At 33.2% G+C, this 25,198-nt stretch overlaps 2 protein-coding genes and 1 non-coding gene across 3 annotated transcripts; all 3 read right to left on the minus strand.

Annotated features, from left to right (window-relative positions):
• Nucleotides 1–1,730: 1,730 nt before the first annotated feature.
• LOC126972646 (protein phosphatase 1L) lies at nt 1,731–4,666 on the minus strand. The gene is made up of 2 exons (XM_050819526.1): nt 3,531–4,666; nt 1,731–3,460 (listed from the first exon to the last, which is right to left on the minus strand). Exons 1-2 carry the CDS (start codon nt 4,536–4,538, stop codon nt 3,074–3,076), a joined length of 1,395 nt encoding a protein of 464 aa, XP_050675483.1. The 5' UTR covers nt 4,539–4,666; the 3' UTR covers nt 1,731–3,073.
• Nucleotides 4,667–7,680: 3,014 nt separating this feature from the next.
• On the minus strand, nt 7,681–24,218 carry LOC126972653 (cysteine protease ATG4B). The gene is made up of 9 exons (XM_050819536.1): nt 23,942–24,218; nt 23,683–23,878; nt 23,314–23,460; nt 21,378–21,457; nt 20,132–20,286; nt 13,846–13,980; nt 12,871–12,969; nt 10,543–10,708; nt 7,681–8,839 (listed from the first exon to the last, which is right to left on the minus strand). Exons 1-9 carry the CDS (start codon nt 24,060–24,062, stop codon nt 8,781–8,783), a joined length of 1,158 nt encoding a protein of 385 aa, XP_050675493.1. The 5' UTR covers nt 24,063–24,218; the 3' UTR covers nt 7,681–8,780.
• LOC126972925 (U1 spliceosomal RNA) lies at nt 14,831–14,993 on the minus strand. Its single transcript, XR_007731217.1, has one exon. It is a non-coding gene; the product is annotated as a U1 spliceosomal RNA (small nuclear RNA).
• Nucleotides 24,219–25,198: the final 980 nt, after the last annotated feature.

Raw genomic sequence — 25,198 nt, forward strand, 5'->3', positions numbered from 1 at the left:
TGTTCTCCCCACAATAATTTCAAATACGTATTACGTACGTATCTACTTATTAATAAATTATTGGATGTTTCTTATAATTATTGTATGTTTATTGTACTTAATGGTGATATATAAAAAGGGAATTTATGTAATCGCTCCTTTTCCTCATTGCCATATTGTATTTATTCAGTCCTTAGAGGGTTTGTAATAATATAATTGTAATGTATGCACAAATTATTGGTTAGTAGCTACGATAAGACTTTCCTACCTACATAATTATTATAATCAAATTTTTATTACATTTGTAATAACTCCTCAATGATGTTTTTTTATTTATTGTCTTATCTTTTACTCAAGCATTGCAACCGAAATGTGGATGTAGTTCCTTCATAAAAGTGGTTACACCATAGACTTAGTATATACTAGCGCATAGACGATCTGACAGCTCGATAATGGGGACCGAGTGCGTTAGTGGTTTAATATTAAAAATACTAACCTAATGTCAAGCGTGGCTGACTGTTTACTACTTGTCAATCAAAATTGGTTACATTAACTCTAAGATTCGCTTACCCTTTTCTGCCGTGAAGCAATAATGTGTAAGTATTATTGTGTTCCGGTCTGAAGGGCGTCGTAGCTAGTGAAATTAATGGGCGAATGAGACTTGACATCTTATGTCTAAAGTCGACAAGCGCAATCGTATTTCCGCTTAGGATTTTTGTGCTTTTCAAGAATCCTGAGCGGCATTGCATTGTAATAGGCAGGGCATATCAATTACCATCAACTGAACGTCCTGCTCGTCTCGTCCCTTATTTTTATAAAAAATTCACCTTTTCTATGTTGCTGTATCTCCGCTAGAGATATTCTCCTCTCTCGCACGTTTGTAACTTAACATTAGCTAGGTGTTAGAATGCTTCGTTATCTGTAAATGCAGGAAATAGAGCTAGAACAGTAAGCCTAGAGAACCTTATTATTATATATTTATGACGAGAGCGTCATCTCTATCCTCATCTAATAATAGCCAAGGTATGCTCCACATGCTGCAATACATACAAAATCATATCAATACATCAAAGTAATGCTATTTTTTAGTACTTGTTTTAATTTTTCCTGTCTGCCGATAAGGAGTACGCCATCTTGATTTATAATATAGTCTTTAAAATTAATCATAACTTAATCTTCGAATATGAAAATAATAGCTAATTAGAGCAAACTGAGGGGCTGCCCCGTTGTTTGGCACCCCATTTCTCTGTATCGTCTATAAAATGGCCAGTGAGTCTCATCGGCTGCTTTGCTGTTCTTCGCACTTAGTACGAAAACGATATCTCGGACGGCTGAATGTTATCCAGGTACGCCATTTGCTTATTTATGACACGAGCTGCGATCACGAAACACAAGGCACCGTATTTGATTTATTCGTGGTTCATGGTCGTGTTCGTCGGGAAATTAGTATGAGAAAGTAATTTTCGTAGCATGTATTGCATGTACTTTTTTTTATATTGAAAAGGCGCGTAGTTAGTTAAGTACCTATACTTATAATTATTTTAAAATTCGCATTTTTCATCATATCCTAGTACCTGTTATAAATGCGAATATTTTTTTGTTACACTTTAATGTTTACACGTCAGGATTATATAAAAAAGGATAAAAAATTTGAGGTTTCAACCAAATGCCACGCGGACGCGACAGTTCCGATTGCGGGTCTTGCTAGTACGTAACTTCATTAATACAAAAAATGAGTTAAATAAAAGTACTTGTGAGACATAAAAATTCTGTATTTATATTTCATTTGGATTTTTCACTATCCACATATACGTAAAATATTTCTTATCAGAATTTTATATAGAATTTGAACATTTTTATCAAATTCCAAATTTTTGTACATATAACGTTAAAGTAATAAAACTATGTCCCTATTAATGTAAACAAACATGGTTTTATACACTATAAATGTTAGTCACACAACACCTAATGCTTCAATTATCAACTTGACCAGCAAGTCAAAATGAAGGAAAAAGGAATATTATCTAGTTACAATATGAAAAAATTTAGTAAACCACATAATGACTTAAAAAGATTATATTTTCGGCTTTAATTTTTTCAAACTTATTTGGACCCATTTTAAGATATATTGGTAAGTCAGGTCAAAATTATGTTGAGTCACAAATATTATTACAAAATACTTTTTGCTATCATATACTGCATAATCAAAATGGTACACTTAACAGCATACAGTTAATATAAAAATATTATCAATACATAAAATCTTTAGTACTTTATATATCACAACAAGAAATTATTAATGTATGTTAGCATTGCACTGATTTATAAAATAATGACTAGCACCAACGTAATAGTTTGCTTGACAGGTAAACTAATGAATGTAATTAAAACCTTTAGTTACTGATATATCATCTACAGCATGACTGGTGACATAGTGACACTTGAGGACTCATATATTTGGCAACCATATACCTATGAAGATAAGAAATAACAATAAATATAAAATTATTTGACTACTTAGTAAAGTTAACCAAAAGTCAAGTAATGAAATAAGCAACACGGAAGTACACACATTGAGCTGTTGGCGATGTAACTTTACCTCAACAAAAATCCAGCTCTAATTTTAGTATACAATTATAACAAGAATTGAGTACCTAATACTTATTCTCCTTAATAGTAGTAAGTTAATGGTGAGAGTCATACTGTGAAATGGACACAGGAATAAAATGACAATATTATTTTTTGTAATAATAGTTTACGGATAATAAGAAACAACTTAAAGTCTAGGCATGCAAGATACACCAATCTAATATTAAATTTGTTACGATCACAACCATCCCCATTAAAATTTTTCTTATAAAATTTTACCACAATATTCTAATAGTTTAAAAATGTAAAGTTATCTTTTTATTTTAAAACTAATGGACATCTAAAGATTCTACATTTACACTTAATGAAACTGTTTTTAACCTTTAAAAATCCATCAAATGCAAAAAAATACAATTTTATTGTATGTACCTACTAGGATTTAGAGAAAATTTTGTTAAGAAAATAGGTATTTAATTTATACTACACTGACTTTCTTGAAAAATTCTCACTGAGAAATAACTGCTGTTGCATATTCATTATTTAAGAGGTTAATTACTAAAACAGTCACATTATCAACAGAACCTCTATAATATGCTTGTAGAGTTAAGCTTTTGGCGCCATAGTCAGGTTCATCTAACCTTTCTTTAATAAATTTAACAGCTTCTTCATTTGAGAATGTGTCCCAAAGGCCGTCGGAGGCTAAAACTAAAAACATTGGTTTATGATCCTCCAAATTGAATGTAAGTATGTCTGGATCAGCTATGACAAAATTTTTGTCTTTTAATGGGTAGTCACCCATTGCTCTAGATGTTGCCAGAATTCCAGCGACTCTCCACACACCATTAAATGCAATGTATCCACCAGCTGCTTCTATCCGTTTCTGTTCTCTCACCTAAAATATTAAAACCTTATTTAGATATAGTCCCAGTATAATAATAACAAGAAAAAAAAGTGAAGCTCACCTGTTGTGGTTTATGGTCAAAGGAAAGTGGAATGGCATTGCCACGTGAATCACACATAACACCTCTCGAATCTCCAACATTGGCAACAATTAGGTGATTGTCTTCTAAAATAGCAATGAGAGCTGTTGTCCCAGCAACATTCATTGATCTCTTAGCAGCTTCAACAAGGAGACGATCTGCCGCTAATACTTCATCAGTTAATAATCTCCCAAAGTTTATCTTTCCTTTGTCAATATAGCTTGTGAGAGGGACAGTAATATTCTTGACTGGTTTAATAGGTCTTACTTCACGTGTAATTGGCCTAGATTTATTTAGTTGAGCTAATAAAAGTGGGTCAGTTATTTCTTTCTTGGAAGAGTCGTCAGCTGTGCTAGCAGACTTTTTAAAACTACTTTTTCTTTCTACATTAGTATTCTTTTCTTTCTCCTCTCCTTTTGGCTCTGTAGGAGTTTCAATTTTTGGCATATCAGAAATTCTTCCTTCTTTAAAATCACTTAACTCTACAACTTTATTGTAAAGATTTTGAATCAGATGATCCTTGGCATAATTGGCTGCAAATTCACCACCATGTCCATCAAATATTGCAAACAATGATATACCAGTATTGTTTATATTTTCATTAATTATGAATCTATCTTCCATATGCATCCTTCTACCTTTTATTGCATAAGCTGCACTTTGCGATCCTTTTAACTCCCAGCTTTGTTTGTCATTTTCAGAATCATCCATAAACTTCATTCGTTGAACTGCACTCAATGGATTTACAGCATCTGATAATCTGCCGAGCAAGGTACGGCTCCATAATCCTATAGTTTGTAAATACATGAAGAACACTACGACTCCCAGTGTAAAGATTAGCACATCGGACCGAAGTAAATACAGACGCACCATTTTCCATAAATAGCTCATAGGAGTGTCGAAAGCTACACTGCTACTAAATCGTGATAATATTTTCATAAAAGATAAATAAGTCTGATGTAGCACCCTGTCCTCTAGTTCGTCTTCCATGTCCTTGAAATTAATGTACTAAAACAATAATAAAATAGCTATAAAATATGAAATAAAACAACAACTTATGAAATTATTGTAATTGCTATTTGTAAAATTGTACAAATTTATAAATCAAATCAATCAAATTGTTGAAACGTCAATCGAAACGTCACATTAGATATTTGACAATGTATTGTCAATTCAATTCCGAGTATTATCCATAGATACATCAAATTAAAGGATCTACCATATCTATGAAAAAAACAAAAAATATTATTCTTAAATATCTTAAATATTATTCTTAAATAGATGTAACAAACTAAAGTTCAAGAATAACAATGCGAAAAAGTCAGCATATTATAGTATAAGAGACTTAGAGCCAGATAGACAGACGATACCATTTCCGATATGTTTAATATTTGTAAGGGCCTAATGTTTGATATTTAATGAAACAAATCTCGCTTTAGTGTATAGACTCTGTAGTAGTAGTAGATTAAGTAGAAGTGGTTATGTGTGCTGTACCTGAATGTAACTCATCCAAGAAAGAAAATCACCAATTATTACGTTCAAGTAAGTTAACATAACTACTCGAAATATATAGATATAATCGAATATATAATAAAAGGCACACGCCGAGCGTATTCACTCTAAACTTAACCACTTCACCATAAATAAAATTATACTTGCAATTATTGTCAAAAATAAAATCTTACATCTACCGTGCAAAAGCATATACAACTACATGACATGCATGACTTTATCATTACAGCTAAAAACTGCTCCAATAACTAATAAACATTTATAATATGTTATGTGAAAAGTTTTTAAAGGCTGGCCACGAATTTTTGAGCAAAGTTTTACAGAAATTGTATCAATCTATCTATCATGGTTTCTGCCCGTACAAAGATACTATCTAGGCAGATCTATGGGTTACCAAGAACCTTTAGCCATCCGGCCAAGATAGCAAGTATGCGTATGTGAAAAGTAGCAGCAGTAAATTTTATATTCCACACATTTTCTTTTTTAGGGAACTTCTACACCACATATGGTAATTTACACCTTTATAAATCCATGGTAACTATTTGTGCTCTTCTTTAAGAGTTCCACTTCACCAAATAATACTTTCGCTAAGAACTTGCCTGTAAATATTGAGAAGTTCCATCAATTACTCGAGATTCCAATATTCAGCCAAGGTTGACCCTTATGAAACACAAGCTCGAATAGCTGAGATACTTCAACCAGGCATCCCTGCTATCGTTGCACACGAGGAATGACATCCTGGGCCATACGGAAAAAGAGAAAGTCGATCTTCTGTGCGCTATTTTTGCCTCTAACTCGACTCTTGACCACAACGGAAAAACACTACCAACCTTCCCGCGGTGTCGGAGCTCTATGTCTGAAGTTCAGTTCAGACAGAAAACTGTTCGGCGAGCTCTGTTTTTGTTGGACGTAAGGAAGTCGAACGCGCCGAATGGCTTTTCTCCAATCGGGCTTAGAACGTATGGCCCTGAGTATATCTATTTATTTATTTAGAAATACTAACATTTGTTTACATTGATGCGTTATATATTTGTAATACAGACTAAATATAATGTACTTAATGTAACAAACAATTACAGGTATCTACCACGTGCTTTAATAATTTTCAGAAAGTAAATATTAGTTTAAGAGAAAAAAAACTTACATGGTAACAAGTTATTATTATGGTTAAATGATTTGGTATAAAATTATTTTTATAAAAGACTAAGAAATATAATTAGTTGACACCGGTGCTAACGTTTTATTCCGGCACTCATATTCAAACAGCGTAGTGAGTGATTCATGGTAGTTAGCCTTTGTCCATCCGATCGAAAAAACAAGGAGACAGTTCGGATCCGGCCAACTAAGGGTATTTACCCTTAGGTAATAGCTATAGAGCTATTACCTAGCAAAATCACGGAGAGCATAATTAACCGCCAGCTCTTGGTTATACCTAGAAGGTCACCGGTTGATTAACGACTGACAGTAAGGCTTTCGCCATGGTCGATCGGCAGGCGATCTTCTGTTATACCTAACACAGGTGGGCGGTGGGTATTGAAAGCAAGGGAGAAGGCAGTTAGCCTGGATGTTATAGCGAAGGCCTTTAATCTCTGATCTGGCGCACCCCAGTATCAGCTCGATCCATTTGACCGCATGCAACGCAGACCAGCTTGAATTATCGGGGACCCAATGTTCTGTGAACGGCTGGATCACTTGGCGTTACGTAGAGATTTCGCTTCATTGTGTATCTTCAACCGCATGTATCACGGTGAGTTTTCGGGGGAGCTGGTTCACCTGATTTCTGCCTCCGAATTCCACCTTCGCACGACACGCTACAAATAAGGACACCATCCCCACCATCTGGATGTGTGGCGGTCCTCCACAGTGCTGTTTTTAAGGAGCTTTTTTCCGCGTACTAAAAAGCTGCGGAATGCAAAGCACCACAAGGGTCTATTCTAGAACCGTTCCTCATCCTTATAATTTATATCATTATGAATGATCTTCCTAATCTTATAGAGAAAAAACCTAAGGTAGTATTGTTTGCAGACGACACTTCACTGATTTTCAAAGTGAAAAGAAACCAAACTATGTATGACGAAGTGAACGATATTCTATCTGATATCGTGTACTGGATTAGCGCTAATAACCCATAGTTAAATAGCAAGAAAACGAAATATATAAAATTTACCGTACAAAATGTCAAATATGTTGATGCAAGTTTTTTGTTAAACGGAGAGGTGATTAAACCGGTGCTATATTTCTTATCATTACTCTGAATTCCAAATTACAATGGGGCCCCCATATTGAAGTATTGGCGAACAGACTTAGTTCTGCAGCATACGCGGTTAAAAAGACTTTTTACTTTTGTAATTACTGCATCTTCCTATAACACAAGACGGCATTTTAATGGTGTACCTACCTATATCAAATTGTAAGCAATTCACTTGGTATCTTGGTGTAGGTATATTATTTAGACTCTAAATATGGTAGGTAGGCTATGCCTATTGGCATATTATATGGAATGCACCCCCCTGCCTCCCACTGAATATTTTAAACCAGCATAGCTTAGGTAAATAAGTATAAAACGTTCTAATTAAATAAGAAACTATGAATGAGAATGGGCAAAAACATAAACACATAATACAGTAAAACTAATATATTATTTAATTGCTACATATTCATATATCATAAGCTTTATAAAAGGCACTGCAAATAAATTTAGCATGTGTTCATTTATTTCTAATTTTAATAATAAAAAAAAACTATCAGCTATTTTTGTACTTTTTATCATAATCCTGTAGATGTAAAAAGGCTTGTAATGTTGCGCACTGAACGTTTTCGTTTGCAATCAAGATTTTAAATGATACTTCATGGTTAGTGATGTTGTCTTTTGTTGAAATAAAATTTGAAAAACAAAATTTATGAACCTTAACAAAGCATACAAGATTTTATGACGATACGTCACTCGAACGGTTCTTGTACAGAAAAGTATGGTACTACCACTAATTTAAATTTTTGTGGTGATTTGTTGTTCTTTTATAAATAAACAACTATTGCCAGACACCTAAGAATTAAAATTGTATGATGATGACCCCACACATAACCCTGTTGTATATGGATTGCTAATATTTTGCAATTATATTTAATGTACTTATAAATAAATAAAAATTATATATAACAATGTATATTAATTTCTCTATTCGATATAATATATATTTTGGTCTGTATATTTTCAGGGCAATCCAATCTTTAATTATAGCTCCATAATATAAACGTTTTCTGATAACCTTTAATGCTGACTCGCCTTCTAGTTTTATAATCTCCTATTATATTTATATTTTCGCTTCGGTTATTGTTTGTACAACAAACAGCAAGTATTTTTCAAAAAAAATATTCTATGTACATTTTTTAGTTTGTTACAATTTTAGTATATTATTATACATCGATATAAACATTATTCTTTACTAAAATAAGTGATTGTACTTTAGAGCGATGTTCGATATGAGATATTGTATTGACCCATATTGACCTAATTAATGAACACATCAAAGCATTTGACCGGTTATTGCACTATATATTATATTGTCTTTGTGTTGATTACATAATATGCTAAGATTCATTAATGTAGTAATTCGACATTCGGTAAAAAGAAACGTAAAAATAATGATGTTTACAATTATATATTGTTATAAAAACAAAATATTAATGTACAGAAATAATATATTGCTTTTATTGAAAAATTTACAGAATCTCAAATTCGTCATCGGAATCGTCGAACTGCCGATCAACATCTTCAAATTCTGAAACAATAGTTTTAATTCAATAGTTAATTTGTACACATTTCAGTTACATTTTAAAACTAGAAATAGTTTGTTTACAACAATCATTGTTATCAAACCTACCAGTACCTCGCCTCATTGTGAATGTAGTGCAGTTATCACGGGGAGTGTTTCGAAGTGCTGTTTGACCTGGTTCCTGCTGAGGAATCCCATCTTCACGCCGCATCAAACACCATTTAGAGGAAGCATTGAGACCTTTTTCAGATTTAGGAATTATAAAACAATATACTGTTGCGTTAACACGGGCGTGACAACACTCGGTACGATAAAGACAACTGTAGAGTCGACTAAAAATCGTGAGTAAAAAAACTCAGGGTGTTGTTCTCCGCACTCTCCTCCTCAAAAAATTACCCAATCTTAACGAAACTTTGTAAACTGAATGTGAAGGAAACATTCTGTGTCGAACTGTTTTGATTTTTTCGCTCATTGTTTCAGATGTGCATACTAGGCCTCTGTTTGTGGTTTCGAGCACTTTTTAAAGTAGGTACCGATAATAGCACTGCAAAATAGAGAGACACAGATAACGATTATATGGATCTGATTTGAAAATAATTTTGTTCTAGGATTAAAAACCAAGGAGAAAAGAGACGAGAACATTTGTATGGAACAATGGCCAGGAATATTTTCTCTTTACCATTTTACATATTATTTGCTTAACTTAGATAATATCATCCCCACCATCTGGATGTGTGGCGTTACGTAAAAAAGTATCATCAGGTACGTATCACTGTTGGTTGGAGTTGTGTTACGAACTCATATCATATTGTCACTTATGATCTGACGCCATAGATTATGAGATTCAGGCAAACCCATCTCGTTGCAGTTCCATTCCACTGATAAATGTGTGGCTACACGACAGAATCGAAAAAATTATCAAGGCTAACTAAATAATAAGGTACTTTTTTGTTGTTTATTGAAATATTTATACAGAAAAAATATTTAATTTCAAGATGATCACGATCATAAGAACGTTGAAAAAAAATTGAGGTTGACTGTGAACCGCTATTTTGAGCAATTCACGCACACTAATACAAAGTGACATACATATTTACATCAAAACTGCCATATTTTAATCATTTCATAATATATTTTTGATTATCTAACTAATAACTGTTATTATACGTATGTTATTTTTATACGAGACTAGCTGACTCATGGCTCGTCGTTCTGTCCAAGCTGTTGTTAACTGATAATTGGGTCCAAATGTATGTTACCAAACCTTGTATTGATTGATGTGATGTGTTTAACAGAATGCTATTTGACAAAAAAAGCATTTATTTCTCAAAATTGATTCGTTTCGAATACTTTTTGTCATCAATTACATCACTACCACCACTTCAGCGCTGATAGAGAAGAAACGGCGCAGGAAACTCTTACAGTATTATTTTGTGAACTCTTTTATTTAATACAATTTATTGTAATAGCAGCCAGGCCATAATAATTTGTATATTTAACATTAACATCTTTTTATAAAAGATTGGCTTACATTACCACTACACATGAAGAATTAGCCAATTTTTTCTAGCTGTTCTCAAATTTCGCGCTTTGGAACAAAATTTGTGATTGCTCTTTGTTTATCCAAAATCTAGATTGTTTGTTTATCCAGAATAAAATATTATTATCTAGATAATAATATTTTATATTATTTTATTTTATATGCTTACCACTGAACAACGATGTATTTTGCAAATCAATATCTGCAGTGTTGGGGCCCCAGTGAGATGGTCTCTTCTCGCAAATCTCAAATAATGGTTGACATTCCTTCATTAATTTTTCAGCAATTGTTTTGCACAGATCATCAAAATCATTTCTGGTACGGCATAGAAAACACTGTGAAAATAATATATTTATATAAAGTTCCAATTTGATAATTCTAAGCTGCTGAATTTGCTGGAGTAGAGAAATCCCATTCCTAATCTAGAGCATTAGTTGCCAAAGATAGCGGAGTGAACCCCCTGGGCTCCATGGGAGGCTCGATGGGGGTCTACGTTTACTAATATCAAACAGATAAAATTAATATCAAACAAATCAAATAAAATAAAAAACATAAAAAAAATTAAAATCACATAAAACAAAACACACTAAGTAGAGCAATTCAATTCCAGGCTGATTTATCATTTAAATAAACATGGATATTGTAATAGCCTTTGCTGCTTAATGTACTTTTTGTGAAGGCTTTGAATTTGTTTATAGACAAATTTGCTATCTGTTCGGAGAGTTTATTATAGAAACGAATACATCGACATTTAAAAGAATAATTATTGACTTTATGGGAGTCTTGTGGCAGGCATGGCAAGGCTACCCTTATTTCTAGTTGCTACTATGTGATATACATAGTAGTAACATAGTTTTGTGAATTTGTTTTTCATTTAAAAAAATAATTTAATAACATTAAATATAAAAACTATAATGAATGGAGTAGGGTTTTATTTACTCACTACAGATTTATCAGACGCGTATGCAAAACCGCCCAACCCAACCTGCAAGGAATTTAATGAAAAACAAACCTGGCACAGCTTTCAAAAGATTTAAAAGACGAGCGCTACAAGACACGCAGGTATAAATAAAATTTGGGCAAATCACTGAATTCTGCTCCAAACACGACCTAATATAATACTTAAAAAGTCCAGCTAAATGTTATTAGGATAGATGGCGGGAATAATAAGAGTTAAAATTTAAAAAAAAAACCTATCAATGTAGACACATAATGTTTTAAGAAGGTCAGCAACTGTTACTTGTAATAACTTGCAAAAAAAAGGGACGGAATACAACTCGTGTTATGTGTGCTCGCAATTTTGCATCAACTTGTTAATTCTCTACCAATATTAATACGAATGCCAAGGATAAACGTTACTCATTTGTTTTCGGAATTGTGAACAGTAAAGTGAACGTTGTACAATGTTACTTTGTAAATGTTACTTTAATTGTAAAACATATTTTTGATGAAAAAAAAAGCCCGCTGAGTTTGTTGTGCCCATTCTTCTCAGGCATTTTGGAATGGGTGGTAGTTTTTCGACTTTCAATAAGTGATTTCACATCCTATTTTGAATAAAAATATTTGAATTTGAATGGAAATTAGTCTTTACCAGTCTCAGAAAAAGTACGCATTCAAAAAAGTAAAGTTGGCTGGAATCACTTTTGTGATTGGGGAACATTACTTTATTGTTATCCACTCACAGCACAATCAATTAACCAATCTATTTTCACTTTTTTTCAAAAACTATTTTAATTCGTGGTTGGAAGTAAGCATATAGTTAGATATACCCCCTTATTCATAAAAGTCTGCTAACTTAAAGCATTGCTAATTCTCACTCTGTCTTCTTTTATTGACCTAAGTCAGAATGAGAAAAAACACTCCTTAGCGGCTGTTTAAAGTTAGCGGACCATTATGAATAAGGGGGATAATCTTCACATATTTTTGTCGAGTTTCGAGAATATGGTAGAAACGTAACTGAAGAGGGTCTAGGGATAAGAAAAAAGTCTGGGAACCTCTGATCTAGGGTTAGGCAGCGGGTTGTGCGGTTCGGATATTCGCTTGGAATATGAATATTTTTGCATATGTCAGCGCAGGGGAGAGGAGAGGAGCCCAAATCGGGTAAGCATTTTAAATTTCACGCTATTCGTTTTAGTTAGATTTTTGCATGAAAAGAAATGGCGCGAGCGTCAACCGATTAGTCGTTTTGGTTTATTGAGTTTTCTTACTAGTTAGATGATATTATCTTATAACATTAGTGCTGTCGTACCAATGGAACACTTTGTCGCAACGGTTGTTTTGGTTTTGAGGTTACTAATCTGTTAATAAAGTGGGTTTTTTGGGCAAATGAGGTAGAAGTAAAATGGCAAATGAAAAAAAATGTTACAGTATCCTTTTTTCAACATTTAAAAAGTGAAATTAAAATTAAAATCCACAATTTTCATGAATACTTTCCAGATAACGATAGGGAAAGCTCACAACTAGTTGTGAAGGGGAGCCTATTTAAATAAAAACTCACCACAGCTACAGAAGGGTCCATTGCAAGAATGGGTATATGTGAAGCATATTTACAGTGATATGTACAGTCCATTTCTTTTTGTTCATCTGTCTCCTTGTTCTGCAAATAGATAACTTTTTCCTCAATAATATAGATGAGAGAAAATAAATGCATATTCATTTTAAGAATATTGAAATAAATTAACAAATAATAGACAAAATTATGTTGACACATCAAGATATTGGGTATGTTCCGATATGCACTGCGAGAACTGCACAGTGTTATCACTGTAGAAAAATTCGTTCCGTTATGGACTGCCAGTATACTTCCGCAGTACCCTAGGCAAATATATGACGTCATAAATCGCCACCATATTTTACAGTGAGCACTAGCGTTTTCGAGGTAAGGTACTCGCAGTACTTTGATCTCGTGATCAGTCAAAACCACCCGAGTGCCTAAAGTTTGAATTAACATATTTTTAATTTGACAGTACTCCAACAACAGTTTTTGAACAAGAAAAGTTTTTGTTTTCTGAACAAGAATACTTTAATACAGTCATTTGAATGCTGCGTCAAAAAATGCGGCTGACAGTATACCGGATTGCGTTCCGTTTTAAACATTAACCAGTATAATTGGCTATAAAGGAACGGCTTTACAGTATACTAAATTGACGTCATACTGTAGGTACAGTGGTCGCAGTGCATATCGGAACATACCCATTATATATATGTATTTGGTTAAGTATATTATTTAAAATGTCAAATTAGAGAAAATTCCACATTGAATCAATGAAATCTGTAAAAATTTAAATCTTACAACATAATATTATGTACGTAGTGTGCATGTAGTTTAAAAGTTATTGTCATTTTACTAATTAGATAACGTTCTTTCGATATCAGTTTTAAGTTTTTTAATATCTGTAATAGTTACGGAATAATAGCCACGACACACAACAATTACATCCTGTATATTGGAATCAATATAGTCCAAACTTACTTCAACTAAGCCAGATCTCTGAGTCGTATGTGGATCTAAATATATCACTTCATCACCAACACAGCCAATCAAATAGAGCGCTTGGTTTGGTTTACCCCCGATCACTCCAATTGATTGAGCTGATTGAAAACATATCTGTAATTATTAAAGATTACTGATTAGACTATTGTACTAACGTTACGATTACATTCTTGCCGATTTCCTATAAAATTTCTCTCATACGTCGCTCGTTAATCACTCATTATAGAAAATTCACTTCAATAAAAATTATATAACTACACATAAACATTTACATTCTTAACCTTTCCGGATCGGCGCGCTCCGGATCTCGCTGTACACTATTGATCGGCAAGCTTCCGGCAATTTCGCGGCATTTTCCCCGTGTGTATTATTTTACGTGTAGTTATAAAATGCTTATAACTAGGGTGATTTGAGTGACTGTCACTGAAAGCTTTTGAAACAAGCTATAAGACCATGTATAAATTATTCATATTGTCTTTCTTTTTTATTTCACACAGACTTTTCATTCGAAAAAAAGTGTAAAAATAGGTATATTTTAAAATAAATATTGTTATTATTGTTAATTACTTGTTTTATTTATTTCCTTTTATGTTTTTGTAATGAATAGTATATGTTAATTATAAAATAAAGCTTAAATCTACACAAAGAACGATCTTCGTGTAAAGTCTTGATAACGACCGCTCGCTGCGCCGGCCGGGAACAAGTGGACACATAAGTGCTTTGTCCGTAAAGCTATGACGTCGAATATTGGTGGCCTTGAATCGTAACGGATCGAAATGTGTTTGGGAATTCACTCGTTCATAACTGCGTAGGCAAATAAACCATCTTGTACACCTAATAAGGGTGAAAACTGGATGAGGTAAAAGAGTGCCCCGCGGCACAGCCGCTCTCATTGTTTTTTGAATTACCAGTGCCCGCGGGCACGGCCGATGCGGAAAGGTTAATAAGACTAACAATAATAATAAAGGGGACAGCGCGTACGCAGTCCCCACTATCAAAAATAACGCGTCCGAGTTATCCACATTAGGGATAATCGCAGAGGTCAACCCAACCGCAGTGCAATGGAAGGGCCTCGCTCTGTGGGAACCGCCTTCTTGATCACGGTATCCCCTACGCCAGGTAAGTATGGCGTAACAGAGTTCGACTGGAGTAGTCCACATTTCTGAAAAAATTGAGATAGCGCGTTGAGAGAACTACTGCAAAAATGTACAGCGCCCTCTAGTATCTATTGAGAAACTAATGCACAGTACTTTACTTCTGAAATAGCGCCACCTGGGGCCTATTGCATAAGTTTACTAATAATAATAGAAAATAATACAAGTGACAAGCTAATGATTTACAAGTCATAATAATTTGTGTTGCATTAAATTTTTTGTTGCTAATAATACAAGAATAACTTAAACAATACAATAATTCAATCTCAGAAGGAAGTTACTACTGCTTTTGAGAATTTTTTTTCTGAGATTCCAGTTTCTATCACAAACACTCTTGTCTCCTCCACCAGTGTTGCTGAGTCACTTCTTCTGGAAAATGTTATAGGATGTCAACAAAGTTTCAATTTTAGTTTTGTTAGCCCTGGAGAAATAATTAAAACTTTTAAATCTCTAGACATGAAAAAAACTGCTGATATATGGGGCATTTCTGTTAAAATAATAAGTTCAATAATTGATGTCATAGCACTATATCTTGCAATAGTATTTAATAATTGTATTAATCGTGGCGTGTTTCCTGACCTTCTGAAACATAGTAAAATTACACCAATATTTAAGTCGGGATGCTCTTCTGACCCGAACAACTATCGTCCTGTGTCGGTTTTGCCGACCCTTAGTAAAAATTTTGAAAAAATAATTTTAAGCCAAATGCTTACTTACTTTAACTCTCATAAGTTACTTCATTTGTAACAATTTGGCTTTACTAGGGGACGTTCAACAACGGATGCAGCTGATCAAGAATATTTTTGATGCCTGAGAGGAATCGCAGAATGCACTTGGCATCTTCTGTGATTTATCTATGGCTTTTGATTGTGTTCAACATTCAACGCTGGTCAGGAAGCTATACCACTATGGCATAAAAGGAACTTCGCTCGATCTTCTGACTTCATATCTAAACAATAGAATTCAGAGGGTCGATGTGAATGGCAGGAGATCTCCTGGGACTCCTCTCAGTATACCACAAGGGTCTATTCTTGGACCGTTCCTCTTCCTTATTAATATAAATGATCTTCCTAATCTTATGGAGAAAAAACATAAGGTAGTATTGTTTGCGGACGACACTTCACTGATTTTCAAAGTGAAAAGAAACCAAGCTATGTATGACGAAGTGAACGATATTTTATCTGATATCGTGTACTGGTTTAGCGCTAATAACCTATTGTTAAATAGCAAGAAAACTAAATTTATTAAATTTACCGTACCAAATGTCAAAAATGTAAATGCAAATGTTTTGTTAAACGGAGAGGTGATAGAACCGGTGGAATCTGCTATATTTCTTGGCATAACTCTAGATTCAAAAATTACAATGGGGCCCCCATATTGAAGGATTGGCGAACAGACTTAGTTCTGCAGCATACGCGGTTAAAAAAATTAGACAATTAACTGACATAGATACGGCGCGACTAGTATACTTTAGTTATTTCCATAGTATTATGTCCTATGGTATATTTCTATGGGGCAACGCTGCTGATATTAATACAATATTTGTGCTGCAGAAGAGGGCTATTCGCGCTATTTATAACCTAGGTCCTAGAGAATCATTGAGAGCAAAATTCAAAGAAATTAACATCTTGACTGTTGCTTCTCAATATATCCTTGATAATGTAATGTATGTTCATAGGAACATAAGTGAATTTGCCAGAAACTGTCATAACCATAATGTTAACACCAGGAACAGACATAAACTGATGATGCCTACTACTCGGCTTAGTCGAGTTAGTAAATCTTTTGTGGGGCGATGTATATACTTTTACAACAAGATCCCAGAAAGTGTTCAAAACAAAGGTGTTAAGTTATTCAAAAGAATTGTTAAAAAACGTTTGTGTGGTAAAGGTTACTACAACATAAATGACTTTCTTAATGATACCACAGATTGGGAATGGAGTGACCGCCCTCAGGCTATTAAATAATAAGTTTAATTGTACAATATTACTTTGTAAATGTTACTTTAATTGTAAAACATATTTTTGATGAAAAAAAAAGCCCGCTGAGTTTGTTGCGCCCATTCTTCTCAGGCCTGAGGCATTCACTTTGGAATGGGTGGTAGTTTTTTTTTTTTGACTTTCAATAAGTGATTTCACATCCTATTTTGAATAAAAATATTTGAATTTGAATTTGAATTACTGTTGTTTAAGCCACAAATATTTTTTCTAAACTACCAGTTATATGATCTCAATTTGCAAGTACTTATGTAATTTGTTGCATAATGTATTTATCCGAACTAGTAATATTGGTGCTAATATTATCAGCAAGCCAGTGGAGAGGAGAACACAGTAATTGACGAGCGGGACAAAGTCCATCACCATTGGTTCTTTGTTGAATGTCATGTGAAAGTGCTTGAAGAATAACCGATGTCATAGGGAACATTTCATAGCAATATGCACAACATCGAAGGTGAAATTTATTTGGAAAAATTTACAGAAGTGATTTCTTCGCTTGACGCCTTGTTTGTACGAGCAAATCATTAATAATAATAATCCATCTTAATCTACTGATGAATTCATTAAATACATTGTACATTTTCGATCAACGAATACTTTAATCTTGGATTATTTACGGCCGTTATCAATAACCTATCTCTAGTTAAGGATAGATTGTTATCCTCGTTTAATGGCAAGATTTTTTTTATCCATAGTATGCGTTTCACAATAAAGGCCAAGTGGGTGCTATCTATCTACTAACAACGACAGGTAGCTTCTACCCTCTTGAAACGTTTAGTTCTTTACAGAACAAAAGTTTAATGTGACAACAAATATTAATTATTATTTTTAATATTTCAATAAAAATACTAATAACGTTTATTTTTTCTTATATTTTAAGGTGAAACAATAATTGTTTTTATTTCTCCTTTGTTTACAAAATTCAATCATGCTAATATAAAAACTTTTGACAGTGACGACGAGTGATTGTACACAATTTGCACATTGATAATAATTATTCTTTTATTTTTGTGAACTCTTCCCCTATGCTTGAATCTTTTTTGTAAGCGAAACAATTAAAGTGTGAAGATATTTACCAAAAATAATAAGTGTCCTAGTCTAAATAGAAGTATGATTAAGTAATACAAGCCTAGATTTTGAGAATGGATACGGTTACTTATTTGGTGACTGTATACTACGGGACCGTGTACTTTAGGAAATACAGCAATATTATAAAACTCTTGTTGAGTGTGATTTTGTAGCCCAACAAAATTTGAGTACAATCTTGCTATACTCTAGACAGATCAGAGATAATACGACTGGCGAGTGGCGGATGCTATAACATTATCAGGGTGTCTACAGACACTCCGATAAATCTACAACAGGCACTAGCATAGTACCGAATTTATAGAATCATAGAGGCAAAAGTATCTTATGATGGGCTGTTATGTCATGATTTCTGGAAAAATAAGAACTTTAAGTATTAAAAATTCTGATATTAGCATTGCAGTAGGTAGGAGAGTGTATCTTAAAGTATTTAGATAAAAAATTAACTTTTCCTTCTTGATGTTTCATTAAATATAAATGTAACAAATCAATTAACAACAGGCGACTCGTTTGTCCTCCTATTCCATAAAAAAAAATTAACCGATTCGAAGCACTTTTATCCAGTCCAAACCTGTATGAAAATTCGTAGTCATTAAGTTTAGAAATACTATAATTTTAAACGTGCTTCATATTCCTTCTCTAACGGTATGTTATCGGTATGAATGTCACTGCTTTCGTCAAAATCAATTATTATTTGTAATATTTCCATATCACTATCATTCATGCTAAAATATTCCATTAAGTAGGTATTAAATATTTTTTAGAAATCTTATTTTCGAAAGGCTTTTTGGCCGGGCGCCGCGTAACTGACAGATTTTGACACATTACCAAAGTCAGCTACGTCCATCAGACCAGGGGGGTGCAACTTCCCTACATTGGCACATGAAAAAAATTTGCATTGAAAGTGCAGCCATCTATTCTATTAGGTACGCTGCAACTTCATAACGATGGCTATCATTTTACATACATGATAAATGGATAGATAGCGCTAGTGATAGCAAAAAACTTACTTATTAAAACAACACTTGACTATCGTTTTGTAATCATAGACTGCCTCATCTTATTTAAAGATAACCCCTGAACTTAATAAACGAATAAGAATTTCAAACCACATAATTAAAACAAAAATCAGTATGCAATCAATGTGGTCTACAGCAATAGTAAAAACTAAAATCATAATTAGCGCCATCTAGCGACGGTACGCTACGAGCGTAAAAATAACGCAGCGCCATATCTTAGCCTGGGTACACTGATTTTACAAAATAAAATAAGTGGCTCATCTATCTCAAGTATATAGTGTATTATCTATGCATCAGACAGTAAGTTAAAACTAACTTTTATTAAAATGCAAGTATGAAAAATCAGTATGTTATGAGTTCCTATCTCAAGTAGACTATCCATCCTCTCAGCGATAGGTTATATTATAATATATGATTAGTTGCATAATGATAATAAATTATTATTATGCAACTAGAACTAAGGATAGATAGGTTATTAAAAACGGTCGTTATACGTCAAGATAGCCTATGACAGCTGTAGGAAAACATTGAGTTTAGAACTAAACTGTATTCTTAGCAATTCACGCACACTAAAGTGTCATACAAATCGCAAGTGTAAGACGCAACTTGTCACGCACACTAATATTCCTGGCCTGTTTTTATTGGTTGTCTAACAGAAGAATGTTGATATAGTTTTGTAAATATGTTTGAGGCTTGGATAATTTATATGTCTAAATAGACTGTGCTAGCCGAGAAAATGTCGAAAAAAAAAGCGGCGAACAGTTACCCTTTCATTTTCAGCAAAGAAACGCAAAACAAAGTGACAACTTATTGCGACTGATGATGTGGCTGTCATGCACAATTAAGTTGGCCTGGCCTGTTGTCATGCGCTGCCTAACAGCAAGAAGCTTATAAATTGCGTTAAGTTCATAGTAGGCTTAAGATATATGTGCCTCATTAATTTGATTTCATGTGCATTTACTTGAGTGAACAATAACAGAACAAAGCAAACAAAGTAGATTTACTTCACCTTCAGTCCATTGACATAAACAGGATTAATTTCGCTCAGTCCCAGCCTGAGTGGAACAATTAGCAGCAACGGCATCCAGTCTGACCCAGTTACATTGCTCGATAGATCAAGCATCAGTGAGTCTCCAGCATTATGTTTTATAATACACTGCTGCACTAAAAATGAGTAATTGATATTTAGTTGAACAAATTATCACCTAAGTTTTAAATGTCAAATAACTAACTTTAATTATCTAAATTAGATAGATTCTAGGTCAATGAAATGACACTCATGAATATAAAAGTTTTTTTCGTTTTACCACTTCGGAAAAGGTCTAAGCTTTATCGAAAAGAATTGGCAAGAAACACATTGCCACCTTGGCTGTAAAGTGATGCAACAAAAATACTCAAACATCAAAAAATATACTTAATGCCCCTTACACAAGTAAGTCAAAAAAAGTGAATGTTAATTAATAAATAAACACACAAGACTTATTCAGTACAGTAGCTGCATCAATCCATACACACTGTTACTAAATAAAGGGAAAGAGAGCATTTTATTAGCGACAATAAATAGAATGTAGAAGTATCAATATATGAAATATCTTTGATTTTAAGGACACGAAGCCAAGTTTTCGATAAGAGGATTATCCAGCCACTATAAGTAGCGCCGTTCACCAGCTTGATGAATGAACCAGCCATCGCCTCCCTCGACAATTTTAAAGAAGGAAACGACCTGCCCCACGACACCGCCACAAGCAATGTCATTTAAGCGAGCATAACATAAGCTGCCATGAGATCCCAACCAAACAAATTAAATATATATATTATATTATAAGGGCAATTCATAGCCCAGCTTTCAAATCATTAAAATAATCTTCACCAGTGGGAGGCTCTTTTGCACTGATGCCGGCTAGATTATGGGTACCACAACGGCGCCTATTTCTGCCCTGAAGCAGTAATGTGTATCGGCTTGAAGGGCGCCGCAGCTAGTGAAATTACTGATCAAATTAGACTTAAAATCGTATGTCTCAAGGTGATGAGCGCAATTGTAGTGCCACTCAGAATTTTTGGGTTTCACAAGTATCCTTGGTGGTACTGCACTGTAATGGGGCGTATCAATTACCATTCAGCTGAACATCCTGCTCGTCTCATCCCTTACTGTCATAATAATAAAATCTCTAGAGTGTAATAAGATTTTTCAATAAGTTATTGTTTTGGCTTTGAATTTGTTGTTGTATGTAAAATAAAATTTAAATAATACTTACAGATATCTTCTCTGACAACAGTATTGTCTAAGGCAACATGTATGGCTAATGAACTCCACTTATCATAAACCACTAGTTTTCTGTAAATAAATTGGGTACAAAATGTTGTATTAATTCTTCAAACAATTATTTAAATTTGTGAATTTCTTTAATGATTAAAGTTACATATTATTTTTACTACAATGTAGCTTTTTAAGCTAACAAGCCATTTGGTTTAAATTTATATTTATTTAGTAGATTAAAACAAAAAATGTGTCTGCTGTGTTATTAATTCCACTTTAATGTAAATTTCTAAGCAGTATTAATATTTTATCAAATTATAAATGATTCGTGTTTCTTTAAATAAGGTCAAACACTTAATTTCTTGATTTTATTTTATGCCGTAGTTTATAATGCCAATATAAAAAAACAGTATTTTTTACTATTTATATTTTATTTAGAGATCACTGATAATGAGATTATCAGCCGAGACGGAAATAGAATTAATGAAGAATATTGGAATTATTTAATACACTTTTTTACATAACAAGAGGTCAATGGGCAAAAAATAAATAAAAAAATGCAGGTTAGACCTCCATTTTTAATTAAAATAGTAATTTAATTTAAAAAAATATAGTAATAATATATAAATAAGCAGTGCTATGGTAGGAGGATACTTAAAATCCTTTTTTTTTCTTGTTACATAAATAAAGGAAATGTATAAAAGAAATTGGATGTTTGATAAGCAGAGGCCTCTAAGAAAAAATCAAGGTTCATTTAGTACATCACATCTCTTCATAAATATAGAGCAGTAGAGATGAGATGTGATTGCAATTAGGCAGGGAGGACCTCAGTAGGCACTGTACAGCAAACAAATATAGGCAAATCAGGGCTTCTGTATACAGTGGTGCAATAATGGTGATATTAAATGAACATATGGGTTGAACTACTTAAACATAATTGTGTAATGTTTTAATATTTTAGCATAACACATGCAGAATAATCTTTACAATTTAATTAAATAAAAATCGAGGGTTGCTGATAATTCGAAAATATTAATTGCAGGTAGTTTTTTAATATTGGTCATGTGCACATGAAACATGATTGGATGGAGGGGAGATTGGCAAGGGGACATTTGTGAATCAGTCTCGAGAGAACATTACAGTACAAGAAAGTAGCTCCAATCCTAGTGTATAAGTGTGCTGTAATACTGTGGAAATAATTTATTGAACAAGCTTAATATACCTGTTCAAGATCAAGTGTGTTCACTATTCCACCTAATTCATGTGTTAAGTTAAAATTTGTAAAAAAAAATTAAACAAAGAAATTATATACTTAAAAATTTTTTTTTTTAATCAATTCTATGGCTGCTCACAATAAGAGCCAGTACATATAGTAGCTGATGGCTATAATATTATTTATAAGCTCTTTCGAAAGTATCTTATAGAAAATTGATACATTTACATGAATTAAGTATTTTTTATGACAATGGTTAAATAGCTCTGCATATGTGTTTTTTGAATTTGTGTGTTGTAGGATCATATTGTATCTTACAATGAGATTTATGAAAATTTATTGAATAAGGCGTTACTTTGCGGAAATCCATAATTATACAAATTATTTAAGTTTTCTTTAGTGTTAATTCCGCCAATATTTGTCTTTAAAACAATTCGACACGTGTTTCGCCTCTACACGAGGCATCCTCAGGACGTGTTGTCTCGCCAAAATCTGGCACGAGACTCAAAGTTAAGTCTCGCCAAAATCTGGCACGAGACTCAAAGTTAAGTCTCGTGCCAGATTTTGGCGAGACAACACGTCCTGAGGATGCCTCGTGTAGAGGCGAAACACGTGTCGAATTGTTTTAAAGACAAATATTGGCGGAATTAACACTAAAGAAAACTTAAATAATTTGTATAATGAGATTTATGTTTAACAAATACTACAGCATACAACTTACTTCAGTACTTGTGCAATAGTATTTGGTCCGAACCATTGTCCAACATCTTTACCCTCACTTGCACCCATTAAAGCCACTTGGTGAATTGAATATGGGGCTTGTTTTCTTTCTTCAAATCTTTGGACTATTTTTAAATATGTAGGATCTCTGAAAGATTGAGTAATGAATTTCAACTGCACCTGATCTTAACAAATCTGTCTTTAAAAAATTAACAGTGTAATTATTAGGAGTAAGACTAAAAAGATAACAAAAATATAATACATATATATTTATAAAACATAAAAAGAAACACAGAACAACAAAATAAGCTTATGAGAAAAGATTGAATGCATTAATTAAATACAATAATAATGATGGTGTTTTTCAAACCTTGTTTCTGGAGTCCACACCCATTGAGTAGACAGATGTACCCTCATCAAAGCAACACCAAGTACCATCTGACCACAGCGTAGCATACACCCCCAGCCTCTATCAGAGGTGAGCCCTTCATCTCCGATTGGTACAAACCCTTTTCTATATGTGCACCAAATTATAGATGTTATTTCTCGCCTTATACGCTCCAAGTCTAAAAATATAACAAAATTAATAAATCAAAAATTTATAAGCCAAATCATACATATCCAAGTACCTTGAACAGCATTATATTGTCTTCCCAACACCCAAACAGTTTCTTTTGTCTGAGGTATATCATCTGGTTCAATGTTGTTGCTGTCTGGCGACAGGTAACAAATATCAAATACAGCATCCATGTTCGAACATAGTTATTCTATCTTATTTTACGTGTAAATGCTTATCAACTTGTAATGCTGTTGTTTAAGAAAGTATGCAATTTTATCAACTTGCACCAATATTTATTATAAAAATATTAACTATAAAGTCACTGTTGCCTAGCAAGCAGTAGGTAATTGTTTTGTAAACATTGTCATTTGTCAGATTCAATTTGTCAGTACTATTTTTTTAATTTATTTAGTGGCACGGGATGCAAGTTCATATGTGGCAGAACTGAGTCTTGTTGTGTTGTCATTTGTCAATAATTTTTGACTAAATAGAATTGGAGGAAAATGCGCAATCGTGTCACCCTGATGGCAAGTGATTACCACAGCCCATATCTTAACTGATTATTATTTTCAAAAACAAATACATATAAATATTTATGTTACACAGTAATATAATAGTCAATAGTATATCATAATTAGCACATCAGGTAAGAAACTAATTTAGAATAAGAAATTGAAGGTTCGATTATTTTTGGCAGATTCAAAGGTTGTAATTGCATGGTATGGCAGTATGGGCTCGAACCTTTGCCTATCCTAATAATAGACTAGAAACCAAAAAAAAGTTAACAAATGCTGCAAACGTCAGAAAATTTCTGAAAACTTATTTTTATTATTTATTAGAAAAGTAAGTACCAAATAAATAAACAAATACACTTGGGGATATAAAAAAATACAGATCAATTTATTTAAAACTATTAAATTTTAATGGTAAAAAAATTGTTTCATTGATTTTTTTTTTGTGATGGAAGTAGCGCTCGGTACTCGGTAAAAACTTCTGAGCTAATCCCAAGTCACGCCTAAAGAAGTATTACTTCAAAAACTTCCATTTGTTTTGATGGATTTCTAAAGATGACTATTCACTACATATTAGTAGGTATATTACCGTCTCTCCGTACACAGTTCCAGCTGGGTTGCCTGCTAGATTTTAATTGTAATGGAATATATTTACTCTAAAGAGGTTACGATATACGAGAACATATCAGGGACATAATGCGAATGCATAAATCAAATCTCTTATGTTAATCTTGCGTTCTCAAAAATTTTTTAAATTGTAAATAACAAAATTAAATTAGTGAAGGGTAGGTATTCATTTTAATAGCAGATCATGG

This window comes from Leptidea sinapis, chromosome 27 (assembly GCF_905404315.1).
Source record: "Leptidea sinapis chromosome 27, ilLepSina1.1, whole genome shotgun sequence".
NCBI classification, from domain to species: Eukaryota; Metazoa; Arthropoda; class Insecta; order Lepidoptera; family Pieridae; genus Leptidea; species Leptidea sinapis.

Excerpts from the sequence above, each read along its gene's own strand:
- LOC126972646 (XM_050819526.1), bottom strand. The coding sequence starts at position 4,538 with ATGGAAGACGAACTAGAGGACAGGGTGCTACATCAGACTTATTTATCT. Across the intron at positions 3,461-3,530 it reads TTGACCATAAACCACAACAG|GTGAGAGAACAGAAACGGAT; the intron begins GTGAGCTTCACT and ends TTAATATTTTAG.
- LOC126972653 (XM_050819536.1), bottom strand. The coding sequence starts at position 24,062 with ATGGATGCTGTATTTGATATTTGTTACCTGTCGCCAGACAGCAACAAC. Across the intron at positions 23,879-23,941 it reads ACAATATAATGCTGTTCAAG|ACTTGGAGCGTATAAGGCGA; the intron begins GTACTTGGATAT and ends TTATATTTTTAG. Across the intron at positions 13,981-20,131 it reads TTTATGTCAATGGACTGAAG|ATATGTTTTCAATCAGCTCA; the intron begins GTGAAGTAAATC and ends TAATAATTACAG.